This window comes from Falco cherrug, chromosome 6 (genome assembly GCF_023634085.1).
Source record: "Falco cherrug isolate bFalChe1 chromosome 6, bFalChe1.pri, whole genome shotgun sequence".
NCBI lineage: Eukaryota > Metazoa > Chordata > Aves > Falconiformes > Falconidae > Falco > Falco cherrug.
This window is the reverse complement of record NC_073702.1, coordinates 72,470,417-72,484,513: the sequence shown is the minus strand read 5'-3', so window position 1 is coordinate 72,484,513 and position 14,097 is coordinate 72,470,417. Positions and strand designations below refer to the sequence as shown.

The window sequence follows — 14,097 nt, the reverse complement described above, 5'->3', positions numbered from 1 at the left end:
CTGCTCTGGGCAGCCTGGGCCAGCGCCTCGCCGCCCTCACAGGGAAGAATTTCTGCCTCATCTCTCATCTCCATCTCCCCTCTCTCATGTAAAGCCATTCCCCCGTGTGCCATCACTACATGCTTTTGTAACGTTTTCTTCTGTTTCGGCAGGAAGAATGTACTCAATACATGTGCCTTTGAAAGAAAACTGGGTAACACCAAATAAAAATCTCCCGTTCCCATATGTAATTATTTCCGAACTGAAATTCAGCTATCAAACAAGATCAATTTTAGAAGGAAATAAAAAGACATGATGGATGTATCCCCTTTGTTTTGTTTTCACTCAGTTTGCAGTCACGTGTGATGTACCACACAGGCTATCAAAGGGAAGATACCTCAGTACCGAAGATGCTTAGTACTTGCAAGTCAAATTAGCAGCAGCACACACAAGCTCATACTGTACAGGCATGGAGCAACACTGATAGCACTCAGCCATACTTTTTTTTTTTTTTTTAATCTCAGAGCAGTTGCAATTGCCTAAACATGATCACGCTAGCAAGAACTAGAAGCAGCATGACTTCAGCTGGGCAAATGCAAGAAGAGGCTCAAATTTACCTGTTTCTATTGCAGTGGACTATAATTTGAGTCAACTGAATGAATCTCTGATAGTAAAAATAAAATTCTTCCCCAATTATATTGAGGAGAGTGCAAGAAAGACAGAGATGAGAAATAAAAGATGGCTTAGAGTACCTGGTGCTGAAATTTTGAAGGATCCCGACTGCTCACAGGGACCACGCTCCCATACACGTGCAATTCCCGGACGATGGAAACGCCTCCCTTCAGCTCAGGTCTGAACGACTCCTCTGAACACTTCCGCAGTCGTAGAAGGCCAACGAGAATATCCTGGTCTGGATCTTCATAGGACAGGAAGGTCTCCCAGCCACCATTAGCCACATAATCTCTTCTAACTAATTCAATCTGGTCAAAGAGAAGCGATGACAAAACAATGAGGGAAAGAGAAAAGGAGTATTTCTTTAAAAACGTTTAAGCAACATGTTGAACAGACCAGAACCAATTTAATGGATCCATAAACTATTATGATTCAGAGAAAACACGAAGTGCTTTCTTAAAGGCCAATTTAATTCTAGATGGATTTTAGCAGCACTGGATAAGAACTGCTGCTACTGCAGTCACATTAAAGATAAAACATGTGACTACTTTAAAGAAATCTATTTGCCAATGGGACAGAACTAGTTTTCTATCCCTATGTGCAAGCTTTCAAGAACGGCTGGTAATCCACATGTTACCTCTTTGTAAGCCAGAAACCTAAAACCTAAGTTTCTTGAGTTACTCGAGCTCCGTAATCACTGCAAAATCCATGGGGGCAGCAACTCTTGCCTCTAACGAAGGGACCTGCTCTAATTGCAATTCAGCTCGAGTTAAAAACTTGCTAACGCAGGATGAGTAGCTTTGCATCTGCCTTCGCTAAACCTGCATTTAGGTCCAGGTCTCTGCTGCTTTGAGGTGTCTACAGAACATGGTTCTTCTAAGCAGCAGTCAACTTCTTTACTAATTACCAATTAGTTCTTTCCAGCACTGCACAGGATCTGCCTACATGAGCAAACTGTGTGGAGGAACAACAGGGCACCTGCAAGAGCTGGGGCTGAGTGAGCCCTGCATTACGTGCGCTTTGCAGGATCTGCAGGAAGTGTTCTCTTACTTATTCAGATAGTAGTGAGGACACCAAAACCTTCCAGACAAGGACCCTGAGAACTGACCAATACCAAGGTATTACTTGTCTCAAATCCAATTTTTGATAACGGTCTAGACAAAGGCAGCTCTGAGGGTCACAACAAGTAGAAGGGAAAGGTGAAGCGAGAGTTGACTGACTGTGGAAAATGCAATAAAAGACCATGCCTGGGTAGAAGAAATTACTTCTGCAGATGACCTAGAAGTTATGAAGAGTAACTGGTGGATACGAGAGCAGAAAGAAGGAAAAAAAAAACCCCTTCTTTTTCAGGCAGCTCCAACCTACCACCATCAAGGAGCAGCCCCAGCACCCAAGATCAGACACCTTTACGGCAACGTGAGGCCTGATCAACTCTCACATACCGGTAGCTGTGTTTGTATACGTATGTATATATACAGCTGCGTACGTAGCAGAGTTAGCACTGAGCTGATCTGATGTAACCTGTAGCTAATGATGATAATGCCACATCTTTGGTGACATAGTGAGTCACTCTATTTGCACTTTGAACTGATAAGGTACAGCTGAAATAGCTGCCCATCTTTGCCATCAGGATTCCCTTACCCACCTGTAACAACCAGCTGCTAAACAGGCCAAAATTATTTCCCAAATCACGTGGCAGCAATAGTTTGCAATGCTGAGAGCCTGATGACAACACAGTATGTGTTGGGGGGTGTGTCGGGTGTGTGTTTCAGTACAGACTGGGTACCCCACCAGCTAGGAACCCATTACAGCCAGCATGCATTAGGTGCGCTCCTGGAAGGTGCTTTCTGAATTAATCTGAACAGAATTGGGTTTCTGCGCTTCCTGATGCTTTCAAAGCAGGGAACAATCAGAGGATTTGTTTCAAAAGCACACCCCTGATCTGAACTAGCACCATCACACAGGTACACCTGCCATCGTTTTGACAGACTTTAGGAACTCAAATGTGACTGGCAAGTGTCAGTGGGTGCCCTGGGCACCAGCACTGCACCAGTGTTTCTAACATTTACATCCTGACAGTACAGTAGATTGAACCCTATACACAGGGATGCCCAGGTGGCCAAGGAGGCCAGCGGCACCCTGGCTGGTGTCAGCGATGGCGTGGCCAGCAGGGCCGGGGCAGGGACCGTCCCCCTGCGCTGGGCACCGGTGCGGCCGCCCCTCGAGCCCTGGGGTCCATTCTGGCCCCTCACCCCCAGACAGAGCTTGGGGGGCCGGAGCGTGTCCAGAGCCGGGCAGGGGGCTGGGGCAGGGGCTGGGGCACCAGTCTGATGGGGGGGCTGGGGGGTCAGCCTGGAGAGGAGGGGGCTCGGGGGGGACCCGATCGCTCCCTACAGCTGCCTGGGAGGGGGCTGCAGCCAGGGGGGTCGGTCTCTGCTCCCAGGTCACAAGCGACAGGACAAGGGGGAACGGCCTCAGGTTGCACCAGGGCAGGTTTAGGTTGGAGACTGGGAAACATTTCTTCCCCGAAAGGGTGTCCAGCACTGGGACAGGCTGCCCAGGGACGGGGGGAGGCACCGTCCCTGGAGGGATTTAGAAGACATGTACACTTGGCACTATACTACTATAAAGTAGCACTACTATAAAGTAGCACTACTATAAAGAGTACTATAAAGCATGCCAGTACCACGATAAAGACTAAAGCAAAGGACCTCAGTATTTTTTCTGCAAATCCTCTAATACCCAGAAATCTATGAATTAAAGATTTGTTTACAGCAAAGCCGTAAGGGATTCTGTCGCCTGCCTGCTCTACTCCATGACAAAGCCTGGGTGAACACAGCTCACAATTAAATCCCTTAGTGACTACAGAAGCAAGGCTCATTGCAACACTGATGTACAGCTCATGGGGTAAGTGCCCAAGCAGATGTCTGCTGATGTGCCAAGTTCTCCAAGAGCACAAACTCCACTCCAGCTTGTGCGTCAGGATGGCTGACACTGATCCAGATAGACTGTTAGGTACGAAACGCTACTAGTAAAATGGAAATGGGCAGGAAAATAAAAGAGCATGGTATTTTTAAAATATCCAGATTCTGCAGTTAGTTTTATATGTGGAAAAGCAGTTAGGTTAAAGCTTACTGCTAATATATCAAAAAAAAAAGCAGAAATTATTATTAAATGCCGCTGTACTAAGAGTTTGAAACGGCAAGATTGGAGAACTCCTGGTTTCTCCCAAGGATAAAACAAAACAAGTAGGAAACATGTTTCAGTGCTTGTCCTCCAGCAGGGACTAGATGCCATGTTATGCCCACATCCAGTCCAAAAGCCACTTGTAGACAGAGATGAAGCAAGAACCTTCACCAGGAGGCTTTATATTGTGTGCATTTTTATAACATCATAAGCACATACCAGATAAGCTGATCTGCTGAGAAAAGCCCCTCCCTACTGGATTGGGATTTTTTTGTTCTCAGCACAGAGGGTCCTAGGATACATAAATCCTCTCAAAGGCTCTTCAGGGACTTGTGAGACATACAAAGCCTTTTCCTTCTGGGATACTGGTATAAATGTGGTAAAAGCCATCCTGAATGACCTCCTGGTTGGTTGGTGCACAGCCATGTGCAGCAGCATGCTGCAGTCCTCAGTGTCAGTCCCTGGTCCATAGACCATCCTGCCTGCTGGGTAAGAGTAACCCTCACCAGGGTGGATCACCATTTCCGTATGCAATCCTATTAAATGTCTGGCACAGCCTGTTTTAAACTTACTTTGACAAACAAAGAGAAAACTCAGTTGCAGATTACACTCTTAACTGAAAACGGTTACTCCCAGCTTAAAAATCTGCTCCATTCCTGCTAAGGCTCTACATTGAGATCATTATCTTGACACCAAACCCCCCACTTCGCAGGAACAGCAGCTTCTATGTCTTAAGACTTTCTGTTTTTACACTAATGTAGGTTCATATCCTTAACAGAGCTGTCATTGCTCCTCGCCTTTCAAAAACTGTCAATCCAGTGTCTCTTTACAGCAACAATTCACTGGAACATTTTTGAGGCTATTACGTAGCACTATGCAGCCTTAACCATCCTGATAGCATGCAAATACCTTCCGCTGCTGTGAAGAAATGCCACTAATTGAAAAGGCAGCTTAGAGACAGCTCTGTAAATAACCAGCTATGGGCAGGTAATCTACTTCAAATTGATATTTTTTTTTAAAAAAATGAAACCAAAAAACTTAAAAGCAGACATGCCATCGCCATTATAAAAAAACATACAGCCTACTGATCCTTTAATAGAAAAAAGTCGCATGCAGTATGACTAATTACAGCAAGTGATTAATTCATTTTAGATCTGACATGATAGCCTCTCTTATCAAGGGGATGCATTGTTTACTGATGAAGCCAAGAAAAACATCATACCTTGTCATTAGTCTAAAGCGCATGAAAAATCATACAATCTGCAGAATATTTCTCTTGCTTGCTGTCATGATAAATTTTGCTAACACTACATAATGACATCCTCCTGCCACTCAGACAGATGAGTTCAACAAAGGGAATTTTCAATACAACGTTGCTTTGAAAACCCTGTGATAAGCTATTTGCTAACTGCTCCAGAAATCTACAATTTAAATTAGATTAGCACTGCTGACAACAGACATATTCGGAAGATATTTCGTGAGACGTCCAAAGATTATAGACTACGGGAGCAGAGCACAAAGGCCTACGTACGAACAAGTCCGTACAGCCTCAGTTCTTGCAGAAATCTGGTACGAATAAGGTAATTTATTTGGGATCTTACACATATATAGATGTTATATCTACTGGATTTCTGTTATGCATGATGGGAAGTATTGCCCTCCATCTGAAATCACATAATGGCAGGAGAAAAACAGAATATGGCTCCTGGTAATCTCTCAGTTGCAAAGTGAGAACATCTTTCAGATGCTAAACTACGAGAATACTTGTTTTACTTAACTTCCAGCACCAAACTCAGAGCTTCTTTGAAGTGGAGTTTCCAAAGCACAAGTGAGAGGAGCTCTGTCAGGAATCCTTCTCCGTGCTGACACATGGAAAGCTGAACCCCAGTGTAGCAGCTCACATTTAGAAAGTTGGAGTGTGCCCATTGCATGGAAGAGGAAAGAGGTATGAAGCATCATTTTGATTCAGCTTTTACCTGGGGGTGGCAGTTATCTTCTGTCTGGCACAAATAACTCTTGTTTGAAAGCAAATGCAATAAATGACAGACAAACTCCAGAACCATGTCAGTCCCTCCTTAATGTCACCAAAGGGACAGGAGGGGAACACTTCCAGGGTATGATTTATTAGCCACAGCATACACGTAGAGTAAGATGGATAAGACCCTACGTGATCTTAGAAAGCTCATCTCCTTGGGTGACATCAACGTCCTGACCACCTTCTGGAAGGATTGATGCCTCCTTGTGACTACAGTGAGCTGGAGGATTAGTTTCCTAAATGGGATGCTTGAAGTCCAGCAGTGAACATTCTCCTTTCCATAAAATAAGCATAGCAATCTTTTTGTGGACTATTTTAGTATTTTTAAGAAGGAAAAATACAACATATGTGTCATATGCTAAATGGATCTATTCACATATAAATATATGCATACATGTGCAGAAGTGTATTTATACATGTACTGTTTGCCTACATAAACATGCACAGTCACAAAAAAAAGCTGTAAACTCATCTTGCTAAACATGCATTCCTGTTCAGCATGCACAGACGGTGTTCTGGGTATTTTCTAAATCCAAATTTGTAATGAGGAGGGGGAAAAGGGAAGGAAGTTATTTTGTTATAGCAGTGCAAATACCAAGTAACTGCTGGCTGTAGTGAGTTTATTAAACATGGTGGTCATAAATTTCAACATGTGACTGTGCTAAAACAAAAGACATCAAAAGCTGCTGCAAAAATAAATGGAAAATTGTATCCAGCTACAAAGGCAGACCGTAGGATTGGACGTGCTACAAATGGGTCCTAACGCCTCCACACCAAACAGATAGAACAAATTGTGTCTGAAACAAGCTCCTAGAAAAAAATAGACAATTCTTACCTGATATGGTCTCACTTTATGGTGAATTTCTTGAATTCCAACCTCTCTTGTCCTTACATCACGACACTAGGAAAAGAAAGGGAGGAAAAAACAAGAATTACATAGGAGAAAAACATTAAGCTCTGAAACACACAGACTTCCAGCCACCTATTGGGTTCAAAACCAAACTGAAATAGCATGAAGTTGCACGGATGCATTTCAAATGGATAGACTTCAAAATAAAAATGCTCACCGATCCATCCCTAATATACCTCAGAAAGAGGTCTTAGTGCTAAATGGAAAGACATGCTGGCAAAAATCAATTCACTAAGCAACCATTATGGCTCATGAGGAAACGTACCCTTTGATTCACAAACAGCAGGGTCCGGAGGTGAAGTCAACACACATGAAAAAGTAACAGAGAAAAAAACCCCAGCCCTGGCATAATCCATTTTTACCCTACATTGGGAAGGTCTAACGTTGGCAAAATCTATGCCAAGGCATCAGAGAGTCCCTAAACAGCCAGTTTTTTAATCTGAGCAACCCTTTTCTTGCTTTTAAATGCGAACCATTGCAGAAGTCCTACCCACATATGAGAAAGTAAAGCTAATGCTGACCTGGCATCCACAGGGCATCCCTGAGGCTGGGGACCAAGGCTGGAGAAAGCAATGACAGCCAGAAGAAGTCTTCCCTCCCTCAGAAGCCAGACAGAGGAGGAGGTGAGGCTCCAAGCTCAGTGCTTGAGCGGTGGGTTATAGCTTGCATAAACCTGTGCTTCTCAGCAAAGGCAGTGGAGTTGAGTAGTTTGGCACCATTCACCCAAGCAAACAGTGGTGATTAGCATAAGCACTCCTGCTGCAGGAGACGACTGCATTTACTTCTTAGGGGTTTCTTAGGAATGTCCAATACTAAGCTTAACCCAACTTTTGTCAGTGAGGTGCAGTCCCAATAATTTTACCCCAAAGAGATGAATTGCAACGGCTCATTTCATTCCACTAGCACTGCTGTACTTGGAGGGAAGGAAGATCACCTCCACCGATGGGCTAAAATCGCTCTAAACCAGCAACCCCACCTACCTGCCCATCGCCTTCCCAAAGCCAGCCTTTTAGGGGAAGAACTGTGAAAATTCGGTTCACACAGCAACTCAGAGCGCGCAGAACACGCACATCTCGTGCCCTGTCCTCCTCTGAATGCTTTTAAATTCCATTATCAATATAGAAGAAAAGTGGCGGTTTGTGTTTGGTTTTTAGAGCGGGCTACAGCAAAACAGTGATTCACTGTCATAGCAGGATTCTAGAGCAGACGAACTCTTCTCTCCTTTACAAGTTCCCAGCCACACAAACAGCATAGTAAAAGGCAGAGAAATATCATTAAGAACCCCAGAACCGGGGAAGGACAACGTATCCTGGGATGATGCTTTGAAATTCTGTGTCCCAGGAGCGTATCTCCAGTTGCACTCAGTGGCTGGAAATCACAAAGGCCATCACCTGGTCCCTCCAACAAGGCTCCTCCAGAATAATTTCTTTCCAGCCACCACAGGCACAAGTTGCAGTGCTGGCATGACCGATCCCTACGCCTCAAACGCACTCCTTGCCAAGCCATTCCCTACAGATGGATGCCAGAACAGCCAGAGCTGGTGAGCTGGCTGATCTTTACTTATTGAGCCTGCAAATATACAAGATTCCTACGAGTCCCTTCCTTGCCTCGGCCTTTTCCTCTCCTTTTCCAAGCTAAGAGACAAGAGGACAAAGTGTATTTATAATTTTGTCCTATGACCCAAGAAAAACGTAACACTACCTTACCTTACAAGCTGTATTGCAGCACACTGTTTGGTTCCTCATTCCACCAGCTGCAGTGTTTCTGCCTCACTAAATTAAAATCTATAATCATCTGCTCAGCAGAGATACTTGCAGATTTGGTTCTTCTCAAAGCGATGACTGCCAGCCTTACCAGCTTTTTAATGGTTCAGCTCAGCCCTGACTGCCATGGGTCAGCTATCCCTGCTTCTCCAGCTGGTCTTGATCAGGTTCAGATCGAATGATGCGGGTTTAATACCAAACCCAGGGAAGACTTTACAGGTAGCCCTAAAGAGCTCGGTTGAAAAGGCTTAGCTGCACCATGGAGGCTGTCTCCCCTGCATGTTTTTGAGGTGAAAAGTCAGCGGGAGGGGATGGAAACTTCTATGGCTGGCAAAACTGTCTGCCCAATTCTGACTTGCTACTGGAGGGAGACTGGGAGGAACGACTGGAGGAGAAAGTCCTGGGTATCACCTTAGAAGACATTAAGTGATACGGAAAGCCCAGCTGCAAGGACTGTTTGGAGTTTCTTTTCTGATCTTTTGCACTGCAACTGCAAGGTCCAAGTGAGATGGCAAAGGCAGTAAGGAGCTAGAGATAGCCTAGAGAACTACCCACGTTAAATACCAAAAATATAGGTCAACAGCACAAATTGATGTGGGATTACAGGCACACAGCAGTAGCTGGAGACTCTACTATTGTAGTAATGCCTTAAAACTTCTTTCGGAAAAGGTGAGCTAGGAAGAGGGAGGGCTAACTCACAATACAGACAGGCAGAACAGTTGTGGCAAGGATCTGCCCCTGCCTCGACACCAGGACACCAAAGCAATTAAAGCCCTTTAGAACAGTGTCAAGGAGTATGGCCTTTGTGTGATGTTTTGCTAGGAAGTCAGATATCCCAAGAAAGGCAGAACCTGGGCATAAATTCATTGGAGGATCTGCAAACCGTGGCCGATAACCAGGTTTCGCAGGGAGGTTCAGAGGCTCAGGCTGTGAGCAGGGTCACAGCAGACCACAAGGACTGTGAATGCCAAGTGCTGCAGAGACCTTCCAAGAAAAGTCAAGACTGGGTATCCGTACCTCCTCCTGACTTCACATACAAACTCAGTTCCTCCCTCCCCCTCCTTGCCTCCACCCCTGCTCATATTTTTATTTGACCTTAGTAATATCAAGAATATCAAGTCTCATTTGTTTGTGCTGAAATCTCTCTTGTGAGATTTCTCTGGCCTCAGACTAAGAGCTTTTCTTCCAATTGTTCAGTCAAGTAAGTGCTTGTGTGGGAAAGAGAAAGGAAGAATTTCTAATAGCATAAATTAAAAAGAAACCTTCCTGCCTTCTCTGATTTAAGAGTTTCGTTCTGCTAAAAAATGGAATATCACCAACTAGCTACCAGGTACCTTCAGGAACACAATGAAAGTGCTGAACTAAAAATCAACCAAACAAAGCCAGCTTTGCAGAAATATCATGAAGGTGCTTTTTAGTCATTAACATTTTTTTGAAAGACCTTTGCAGATCCTTTTAGTTCAGCAGTAAACCTGGCTCCTATTGTGCCTTCTAGTCATTACTTTTCTCTCTGCTGGTTTGTGTCAAGTCATCAAGCAGCTCTCCCTCCATACCAATTGACAAGTATTTTACCTGCGTCCCAAGATCTTTCATCCTGGCCAAAGCAAGCTCTCTCAGGTTCCCGTGCTCCACTCCAGAGCTGACTAGTGGCATTGGGATATCTCTGCATGGAAAAGGAAAAAACCAAAAACCTCAAAGAGCTGCATTAGCAGACAGTACACCATAAAGCGCCATTACGGTCACCTAAGCCAAGATCCCAAATAGCAGACCACAGAACTTACCTGAATTATCTTTGTTTCAAGTCTTTGGTTGAACAAGAAGTAACAGGCAAAACACAATGAAAAGCAGGAGCAAAATAAAGGGAAAAAGCTACAGATTTTATTTTAGTAAAAAGGCTGAAGGCAGAAATAGGCTTTTACAATCCTAAGAAATAGGTTATAATTTGGCTCTCACTTCTTCACTTGGAAGGCTGGGACAAAAAAAAAGGATCACCCAGCCGAGCCTGTGCCTCGCCTAGGACTCCAGGTCAGGTGTTCTTCATGGCATCTCTTGCTGGAGACCAGCAATTGGGAACCAGACCGCATCTTTCTGCAGTCTTCAAGTTGAATGCCCACAGGGAAAATTCATCAGAATTACAACATTTTTATATTGGGACGCTATCTGCTTAAAAGGGAAAAAGTTCTCGTTTAGCAAATGATTTGCAGCAAAGCCCAGCCAGGAAGTCCAGAGCCTTCCTATGGGAATGTAAATCACGAGTCTGCAAATGGCAGAGCTCCTTCCTTCAGTTCTCCACGGAAGGCAGTTAAAATGAAATTTGAAAGCAAGACCATGTTTGGTCTCTCAGCTGCCTGCCAGGGCAGTTTGTCCCACTAGAGATTACAAAAGCAGGATACCAGCCCTTAGGGAAAGGATTTATGCATTCAGATCCAGCTGAGAAAGGAACATGCAGACTACTGGCACATCCCATTCCTTGGTGAGTATTCCTCCTTTTCCTTTAGCTATGCAAGCATTCAACAGAGTAAAGAACAGAATATCACAAAAAACCAAACCCATACAGAGAAAGTGATGGTTCAGGGAATTGGTAATGTAATTAGCTTAATCCATGCTGGTTCAGTAGTGATTGAAAGTCATCACCATCTAGCAGCTGTCTGATGACCTCTGTAAAATGTAGTAATTGATCGATTCAGTTCCTTGAGGACTGGCATTCACACCACGGTCCCCACTAACAATTACTGGTTTTGGCAGTAGCTATATAAAAGATAAAGGTCTTCAAGGGTCCTAAAGACCTGATCCTTGTGCTGCTTCAGCCTTGCCGAATTGTAAGCCACTGGCAAGGAGGGCAAGAAAGGCAAGAAAAGGAGTTTTCCTTTACTGTTAAGGATGAAAACAAGGGCTTCAAGGCTCCAGGATTCTCCTCCTTTTTCAGCATTACACTCGAATTTGGCTACAACTTTCTCTGGCGTAATGGAGAAACAAAAATGTGTCTTATTTTCCTCCCTCGTTTTCTCTGCTCTTTTTTTCTATGAAGCCAAAGGGTCTACGAAAAATTCCTCGCCTCTTCCACTCACGTGCCAAAAAGTTGAGGCAAAATACAATTAGCTAGCCAGTTCATTTATTCAGTGGATTTCTTTGAGTAAATAAGACACTGCAGAGCCAACACAACATACTTCAAAGAGCTTCAATTAGAGGAAATGAGCACTTCACATTGTGACTAAAGGACACACTAGAGGAGAACGGCATTTTCATCAGGGTATGTCAGATCTACAGTAATAATCGAACCATACGCCTTTCTTCTAATTATGGAACAACTCCAAAAAGTCAGGCTGTATGTATTTTCCTTACAGGGACAATAATAAAACATCCTGACATGTTCCGGTACCAGGTCTTTAGCTAAATCCAGTCAGCTATGCAACAGCAAATTAAGTACTGCAAATAAAAGATAGATTACAACATCCAGTAACGCGAGCCTCTCTTATCTGCCTACCAGGGAGCAAACTAAATTAAAATATGAATGTGAAAAATAAGCTTTTTAAGACAGAGAAAGCAAGAAATAGGTTTTCCATCCCCACTTCAGATTAGGGCAGAGTATTTTTAAGACAGAGAAAGCAAGAAATAGGTTTTCCATCCCCACTCCAGATTAGGGCAGAGTGCTTAAATAAGTACCTTGTGTGTATCACGAGTGTACACACTAACTGCCTGTTTTGAATAGCCACAAGACCACACAGTACCAGTGATTGTAGGACTTGTTAAAATGCTAAACAAATTCAGGGATACAGGGGATTAAATTCTGACCTTATTAAAGTTAATGTGCAATTTGCCTGAAGCTTCAACACGGCCTATTTAATCTTCCATTTTTCAAACATTTTGCATTGCTTAGGACATGTGAAGCAGTTGATTGAAGCACACAGCGAAAGCCTCAAGACCTTGAGCTTGCCCTCAGCTCCAACTTACCACACGATCTCCTTGGTTGAGTACAGTGTTTTATTTCTTCATAGCTACATCTCCCCACCAGTGCAGTGAAAATAACATGCATACAAAACATGGAGATCCGTGAAAGAAAAGGTCTCAAGGTGTGGCACTACTGCTGTCATTTCACTCCTCCTCACACACCAAAGTACTTCAGTGATAACGAGGTTCACAAACATTCAGGATAAATACAACATTAAGCAACTCTGAGAGTGACAAAACACCCTGTAAAGATATATTCTCTAACCAGCCATTAGCAACAGCATCTAATTTTTTATTTTTTAAAAAAAACATATTCAACCCAGTTTCCTGAAGCAGAAAGACTTCTACGGTGGTTTGTCAGTGACGCCTCTCCCCTGCTCACCCGACTCGTTAAACTGATTATTTTGAGCATGTGACGGACTACAAAACCATTGAGTCCCTTCTGTTTCCTCCAAACCTGGTACTAGGGAACAGAGATCCCAAATACTGGTCTTAATAAATAAGGGGATAGGGGAACTCAAGACTTTTCCTGGTGGCGTTTGCTAGAAAACCTAAATGCATGTACCCAATGGCCAGTCAGGATGCAAAGAACTCGGGATAACGTGCTGTCTGGGGCAGAAGCTGAATCTGAAAGGATTGTGGAAATAGAGCCTGAAAAGTAAGATGTGAAGGATGGAGGACTTGTGGCAGCAGTCTGGAGGGAAACAGGGCCTGGGGAAGCAATGGGGAGCGGGGGAGAACCTGCTGCCCTCAGCGTTGGGAACAGTCCACAAATGTTTTTAGAACTGTGGCTTTGTTCATGATTCCATTACAGAGTCACACAATGGCCACGAAAGCAATTTAGAGCAAAGTAATAGCTATTGGACTTTGCGCCGGAGCTGTAAAAATCTGTAATCACCGTGAACAAGTTGCGGGTGCCGTGAGCCAGTCCGTAAGGAAACAGCTATTCCACAGGAACATGCCAGATGGAAGCTGCCGCTGGTGACAGAAGAAATCAGCCAAGCTCAGGGAAATCCAAGCCAAGACTTTTCCAGGCCAGTGTTCCTTAGGAGACCTGCTAGGCTGTGAATTCATGCCGCCTTTTAAGGACAGACCTGTTCATATTAGATACAATGCTACAGTGATAGTGCCATGAACAAACAGGCTGTTGTGTCTACAGTCAAATCAATGAAGATGATGCAGGGAGAAAAGGGAGGTGTTTTGCCTTTAATAATGCTCCTACAAGTGATGTGAAAAGCCTGGGGGAATATTAAGTGGATATTTCCTGCAAGCCCCGTTTTCCTTTCTCCATCAGTATCACATCCTTCTTCTCGGAGTTCAGCTACAGCCACCAGTTTGTCACAGTAACAAAGACCTGAAGGAAGGATCTCCTGGTCGCTGAAAGCGTGTCTCAGTTACTACAGACTGCTGTATCCCAATCACATTCATAAGCCTCATTAAGCTTCATCATATTATATTTAGCTTTTCTTCCTCTGGTAACAGAAAGCTGCTCCAGAATCTCAATCCTGAGCAAGAATTCCCACCTTCCTGCCTTGTTTTATGCAAGGCTACTTGTTATTTTCTTGTTCTCTGCCCAAATCAATGTTCTTTCTTAAAAGCTTATT

At 43.9% G+C, this 14,097-nt stretch overlaps 1 protein-coding gene across 2 annotated transcripts in view; it reads right to left on the bottom strand.

Moving 5' to 3' along the window:
- Positions 1-14,097, bottom strand: part of ELP3 (elongator acetyltransferase complex subunit 3) — a 94,173-nt gene that overhangs the window by 24,938 nt on the left and 55,138 nt on the right. For both annotated transcript variants that reach the window (XM_055713516.1, XM_055713517.1), the window contains exons 11-13: positions 10,118-10,208; positions 6,708-6,773; positions 732-959 (exon numbers count right to left, since the gene is read on the bottom strand). In XM_055713516.1, the coding sequence (XP_055569491.1) occupies positions 732-959; positions 6,708-6,773; positions 10,118-10,208 (385 nt within the window). The remainder of the gene's footprint in view (positions 1-731; positions 960-6,707; positions 6,774-10,117; positions 10,209-14,097) is intronic.